Source organism: Dendrobates tinctorius, unplaced genomic scaffold (genome assembly GCF_039654945.1).
Source record: "Dendrobates tinctorius isolate UK_male_01 unplaced genomic scaffold, ASM3965494v1 ptg000083l, whole genome shotgun sequence".
NCBI lineage: Eukaryota > Metazoa > Chordata > Amphibia > Anura > Dendrobatidae > Dendrobates > Dendrobates tinctorius.
The window spans coordinates 19,699,951-19,707,137 of record NW_027361751.1 but is presented as its reverse complement, the minus strand read 5'-3'; the positions used below and the strand labels follow the sequence as shown (position 1 = coordinate 19,707,137).

The following is a 7,187-nucleotide window of genomic DNA, read 5'->3' as shown; positions in this document are numbered from 1 at the left end:
TGGGCTGTTCGTCGCATGGATACACATGCAGACACACACATATTCTCCGCCTTCTGACATCATTTCCTTAGACAGTTCGCGTTTTTGGCAGCAAATCTGCAGCAACTACACAAACCTTTTTACACCTGCGTTTTTGCTGCAGATGTGACTGACTCATTTGAAATCAATGAGTCAAAAATGCTGCAGAAACGCAAAAAGAATTGACATGCTGCAGAAAATAAAACGCTGCAAATTTACTGATCATGTGCAGAATACTTCAGGACTGTCATTGAATTACATTGAATCAGTATTCCATTGCATTTTTGGACCATTTATGAGCATAAAAAAACATAGCGAAAATGCATAAAAAATGCTAATATATTGCACCATCACACAGAAACATTTCAGTTGCATTTATATGCTCTGAGTTCAGGACGTTAAAAGAACATTATTGATAATATTCAGGTTGCTGTTTACTGGACTCTTCACACCGGCTGAAGAAGAAGGATTAGTAGTAGATCAATCTGTCCCCATACAGTATCATGTTATCAGCAGCATGTCTGCACTTTATATGGGACGTTGTACTGCTGAAAGCAATGATAATCATATCAACCAATGAATGAGCAGCATTTTGATCATTCATTGGGAGATTGCTGACATGTTTACACCTATGAACTCTCATCTGTGCTGCCGGGATTTATAAATGCGAATGCTACACATACAGTGACGTAAGTATATATACTGTAGTGCATATATACTGTATATCACCCATTCTGGTATATGTCCTCTATCCAGGGCCACATCTTGCTATACAGTTAGGTCTATATATATTTAGACAGAGACAACATTTTTCTAATTTTGGTTCTAGACATTACCACAATGAATTTTAAACAAAACAATTCCGATGCAGTTGAAGTTCAGACTTTCAGCTTTCATTTGAGGGTATCCACATTAAAATTTAATGAAGGGTATAGGAGTTTCAGCTCCTTAACATGTGCCACCCTGTTTTTAAAGGGACCAAAAGTAATTGGACAGATTAAATAATTGTAAATAAAATGTTCATTTCTAGTACTTGGTTGAAAACCCTTTGTTGGCAATGACTGCCTGAAGTCTTGAACTCATGGACATCCCCAGACGCTGTGTTTCCTCCTTTTTGATGCTCTGCCAGGCCTTCACTGCGGTGGTTTTCAGTTGCTGTTTGTTTGTGGGACTTTCTGACTGAAGTTTAGTCTTTAACAAGTGAAATGCATGCTCAATTGGGTTGGGATCAGGTGACTGACTTGGCCATTCAAGAATATTCCACTTCTTTGCTTTAATAAACTCCTGGGTTGCTTTGGCTTTATGTTTTGGGTCATTGTCCATCTGTAGTATGAAACGAGGACCAATCAGTTTGGCTGCATTTGGCTGGATCTGAGCACACAGTATGGCTCTGAATACCTTAGAATTCATTCGGCTGCTTCTGTCCTGTGTCACATCATCAATAAACACTAGTGACCCAGTGCCACTGGCAGCCATGCATGCCCAAGCCATCACACTGCCTCCGCCGTGTTTTACAGATGATGTGGTATGCTTTGGATCATGAGCTGTACCATGCCTTCGCCATACTTTTCTCTTTCCATCATTCTGGTAGAGGTCGATCTTGGTTTCATCTGTCCAAAGAATGTTCTTCCAGAACTGTGCTGGCTTTTTTAGATGTTTTTTAGCAAAGTCCATTCTAGCCTTTTGATTCTTGATGCTTATGAGTGGCTTGCACTGTGCAGTGAACCCTCTGTACTTACTTTCATGCAGTCTTCTCTTTATGGTAGATTTGGATATTGATACGCCGACCTCCTGGAGAGTGTTGTTCACTTGGTTGGCTGTTGTGAAGGGGTTTCTCTTCACCATGGAGATTATTCTGCGATCATCCACCACTGTTGTCTTCCGTGGGTGCCCAGGTCTTTTTGTATTGATGAGTTCACCAGTGCTTTCTTTCTTTCTCAGGATGTACCAAACTGTAGATTTTGCCACTCCTAATGTTGTAGCAAATACTCGGATGGTTTTTTTCCGTTTTCGCAGCTTAAGGATGGCTTGTTTCACCTGCATTGTGGGCAAGTGCGATGCCGCGTCAATGTCTGCCTGGGCCACATCCTCTCACTCCGCATGCCTCCCTGTGCCCGTGTGAACAGGGTGTATCTGTGTAAAACAGTACCAATTTGATCTTGATTGTCTCTCCCAGGGGGTGTGGAATGTCATGTTGGTACAAGTGGGGAAACCTTACCATGTGATCCCACTGATGTAATATTGATGTCATGTCGGGTGGTGAGGTGCAGGTCATTCACAATAATGCACCCCCATAGTCATCCATAAAGTATAATGCGTCCAAAGTCATCAATAAAGTATAATGCACCCAAAGTCATCCATAAACTATTATGCACCCCATAGCCATCCATAAAGAATAATGCACCCCATAGCCATCCATAAAGAATAATGCACCCCATAGCCATCCATAAAGAATAATGCACTCCATAGTCGTCCATAAACTACAGTGCTGTACAAATAAATTGGGACAAAGCATTTTTTTTAAGTAAAATCGTAAGTTGGTTATCAGTCAGTGATTCAAACCAGTTTTAACGGCTTTGAACAGGTGTGAGTGCCTGTTCAAAGGAGTTAAAACTGGTTTGAATCACTGACTGATAACCAACTTACGATTTTATTTAAAAAAAAATGCTTTGTCCCAATTAATTTGCACAGCACTGTACCTGTATAATACATATGCATTGATGCATGGATCTTTTGGGCCCCTGGGCAGCCCATGCTCCCATTATAGTTACGCCCCTGGCTGCAACCAAAGAATGGCGGCTCATTGACTGCAGCCTGCACGTGACTCGACAAGTCACGTCACTCTCCTGGCACAGTGGTGTTGATGTAGCTTTAGCGGCACCACTGCAGGGTGTATACGCTACGGCTTTGTTGAGGTAATATAGTGGTGAACAACCCCATGAAGGCTGGAGCTGTCACACACTGGTCCTATGGCCAAAAATCAGTCTATGCTGATGCGTCATCGCAGCACGGTGCAAGTTGGGGTAGCACTGCAACCCACAAGATACTGTGACTGCAGCAAGTCACAAAAAGATGGAACCAGTGTGATTAGTTTTGCAACTTGCAAGTCATAGTCGTGGTACCTTGCAGGTCACAATGACATTCCATTCACTTGCAATGCCTGCAGTCTTAAGCCACATGACCAGTGTTGTGGGCAATGTCGCCATATAGCCCCAGCCTAGAGGAATGGACACAAAATATTTGTGAACGAGCGATGTTAGGGGGCAGACGGCCATATAAATCGGACCGAGATCAGAAAGCAGAGCATGAACTGAACTGCCCGGCGGCTCTCCTGACCAGAGCGTGACAGCTTCATAGAAATAGAAGAATCTGTCACACTCGGGACAGGAGAGCCGCCGGTCCATGCAGTGCGTTTGGATTTCGATCTGATTTATACAGTTGCCTGACCGTGCACTTAAAGGGAATCTGTCACCTCATTTTTGGCATATAAGCTGTGGCCACCGCGATTGGGGGCCTATCTACAGAATTCTGTAATGCTGTAGATAAGCCCCCGATGTAACCTGAAAGAGAAGAAAACAAGCTAGATTATACTCACCAGGGGCGGTCCGGTCCTGTCCGGGTCTGATGGGCGTCACAGGTCCGGTCCGGCGGCTCCCATCTTCTAGCGGTGACGTCCTCTTCCTTGCTTCTCCCTCAGCTCCTGCGCAGGCGTAATTCTCTGCCCTGTTGAGTGCAGAGTAAAGTACTGCAGTGCGCAGGCGCCGGGAAAGGTCAGAGAGGTCACAGGCTTGCACACTGCAGTACTTTATTCTGCCCTCAACAGGGCAAATCAGCAGCCGCGGGAGAAGCAAGGAGGAGGACATCATCGTATGAAGATGGGAGGACCCGGACCCGCGACACCCATTGGACCGGACCGCCCCCTCCGGTGAGTTTAATCTTAACGTGTTTTTCTTCTCTTTCAGGTTACATCGGGGGCTTATCTTCAGCATTACAGAATGCTGTAGATAAGCCCCTAATGGCGGTGGCCGCAGCTATATGCGAAAAATGAGGTGACAGATTCCCTTTAAAAACTCTTACAGGTGCTTCTCACAAAATGATAGTATCATTATACCCCAATCTTACGCTCTATGGACCCCTCAGATGACAGGCGCTCAGTCTGACCCCCGGACGGTGTTCTGCAGGGCGGCTTCATACACTGCAGACGATCTTATCACTCACAGCAAAGCTTTTACAAATTATTTTACATTTTCTGAATTGAAAAAAATTGGATAACTTCAACTAAAAATGCCAATTTCTACGCCCATGATCTGATCGCTCCCCCTGCATTCTGCTCTTCTAATATCCGCGTTAGCGCCCAGTGCACCTTGTCACTAGCAGTAACACGCAGGCAGAGAAGGGCAAAACTTCTGCACCGCGGTGACAGCGCTCCGTACATGCAGCAGAGCGTTGGAATCTGCCCCTGGAAATTCACACGCACATGGCAACAAGCCTGCTGCCCATTTAAAAAATGGCTCCTGCGGTCCCTCCCCCTCCGTGACGTCACATCAGTCTCCACCAATCAGGAGTTAAGCAGTACAACTACTGAATGACAGATGCGTAAAGCAGACAGATGCGCATGCGCATTGAGTGATCTTGCAGCATCTGTAAGTCCCGCCCACCCGGCTGGCTGGCTGCGTCTCCTCGCCCAGTTGTGTGAGTGGCTCCTGTGTGTGCGGCTCTGAGGAAGGAAGGAAGACGGAGGAGAAGGACGAGGGAGGAAGAGACAGAGAAATGAGAGCAAGCTCCGGCGCCTCCGACTCCAGGCAGTCCCCGGGCACCGTGGCCGTGTGAGCGCCGAGACGGCTCCTCATTGCACCGACAGTTTCTGCTTTTGGCTTGTAGAAATCCGCGGCGGCGGCGGCAGCAGCATGAGCGCGGAGGGATATCAGTACCGGGCCCTGTTCCCGTACAAAAAGGAGAGGGAAGAGGACATGGAGCTGCGGGTGGGGGACGTCCTCACCGTCAACCGGGGCTCCCTGCTGGCGCTGGGCTGCGGGGACGGCAACGAGGCCAGACCGGAGCACATCGGCTGGCTGAACGGCTTCAACGAGAGCACGGGGGAGAGGGGCGACTTCCCGGGCACCTACGTGGAGTACATCGGGCGGAAGAAGATCAGCCCTCCAACCCCCAAACCCAGACCACCGAGACCCCTGCCCGTGGCCCCCGGGGCCGCCCGAGGAGAGCCGGGGGCAGAAGCGCAGGGTGAGTGTGTGCTCTCTGGAGTCTGCTCGGCCGCCACCATGCTTTATATGCCAGCTCCTCTCACTTATTATTCTGTGTTTTCTTTATATCCCAAATCCAGTAATGAGCCTTCTTTATAGGATGCCAAAAAATGCACTGGAAAAATCCAAAAGTGACCCTCATATTGCTAGACCGTGTTTTGTAGTAATGACATAAGTTTTTGCTTTTAAATACGTAGATTTGGAGCTAAAATTTATGTTTGAAATTGGGTTTCATGGACTGTGTTCCACTGTTTGCCTTCTGTTGTCCATTGCTGGCTGCAGAATGAGCTCAGGAAGAATCTGTCAGTGAGCTCCTGGTAACAGGAGAGTTGGTAACTTTTGTCTTTCTCTGGTGCATAGCTGATTATCACCACAAGATGCAGAGACATTAAGGATTCTCAGATGGAGTATGGGGTTAAGCACCAAATATCCCCCCCCCCTCTAAGCTGAAATGGCACCAGAGCTTTCTCTCCACATCTGGGTGGTTTTCAAGATTTCTGTTGCTATTTTTTGTAAAAAGTTCCCCCCCCCCCCCCCCCCAATGGCATTCCCTCGCGGGTATGAGCATCCCCCCTGATGTCAGATAACCCCTTCACGGGTATGAACACCCCCCCCCCCCCCAAATATCAGCCCCTCCTGGGTGTGAGCATCCCCCCCGATGTCAGACAGCCCACCACACGGGTATGAGCATCCCCCCATGTCAGCCCCTCTCAGGTATGTGCTTCTCCCCCCCCCCCCAAAGTCAGATTGTTAGAATCTTTCTAAAACTTTTCTTGAGCATTTTGCAGGCATTGGCTGAGTGTCTGATTGATCTGCTGGGATGGGACCTGAGCAGAGTAACACTGGTGCGGAAAAGTAACAGATCTATGGGGTGTAACTGGTCCAGGGTTGGCTGATGTGCTCTGTGGCTCCTTTGGGACAAGACAGCTTCTATCCCTACAAACACGGAGGGTAGCGCCTGTGACGATTGCTCGGCCCGGTGGCACCATCTCTTCTTACAGAACTGCCACTGATAGAGCGGACACATGACCCCCGCAGGCCCGAGCCCTGTGCCCGACCCATTGTCCCCCTCCTGTAATGTGCTCGTTCTTTGCTCTCCCTTTATCTCGGCCCATTAGTATTGAGTGCAGCATTTCCCCGGGAGCCATCATGTTCCTGCATTTATTGTCCTGGACATTCTTGAGTCAAAGTCAACTGTGAATGTGGAATGTGCTGCCAGTGCACAAAGACGTCCCAGTTCCTGTCCTCGACTATTGATTTTTATTTTTTTTTCTTCCCCTTTCTTTCCTGTGCTGCTGTAGATCTGCAGGCTTTGTGTCCAGGACAATAGAGCAGAAGTGTTTCTGTCCCCAGCGTTTATTGAATGAGAGCCCTGTGGCTGTGCGGCCCCTCCGCACCTGGCCTCGCTGTGCGCCATTGTCAGCCCTGGGACATGTGTGCTGTCCAGTAGATTTGCATAGAGGAGAGCTGGATTTAGCTGGAGGAAGTCTGGATGTCAGGGGGCCCATGAGGGGCAGAGGCTTGCGCAATGTGTGGTGCTGAGCACAGAGCGCACTGTTTACATCGCAGACATTGGAGGATCTGCCATGTTTGTTTGCCCGAGTTCTAAATGTTTGTAAATTCCTTTCTAACTTTAGTTCCTCAGTCCTGGAGCTTTTTACAAAGTATTAGAACAATCCGTAGTTTTACTTTATTTTTATTTATTGCTCTGCCATTTAATATTTATTTCGATGCCTGCCGTGATCAGGATTCTCGCCTCGGTTGGTACAGAACATATTGGGATGAAACAAAATTGGCGTATATTTTTTAGTTTTCATAGATTTTGTGCACTATTCTTTTTTTTTTTTTTTTCTTTTTCTTTTTTTAACCATGCTTATAACGCATTTGCAATGTGACCAGAAGATGAAT

General features: G+C 47.4%; 1 protein-coding gene across 4 annotated transcripts in view; it reads left to right on the top strand.

Annotated features, from left to right (window-relative positions):
- Positions 1–4,668: 4,668 nt before the first annotated feature.
- Positions 4,669–7,187, top strand: part of PIK3R1 (phosphoinositide-3-kinase regulatory subunit 1) — a 51,762-nt gene continuing 49,243 nt past the window's right edge. For 2 of the 4 annotated variants that reach the window (XM_073584191.1, XM_073584190.1), the window contains exon 1: positions 4,669–5,259. In XM_073584191.1, the coding sequence (XP_073440292.1) occupies positions 4,926–5,259 (334 nt within the window). In that variant the 5' untranslated portion in view covers positions 4,669–4,925. The remainder of the gene's footprint in view (positions 5,260–7,187) is intronic. The other 2 variants (XM_073584189.1, XM_073584188.1) reach the window with 1 other exon arrangement.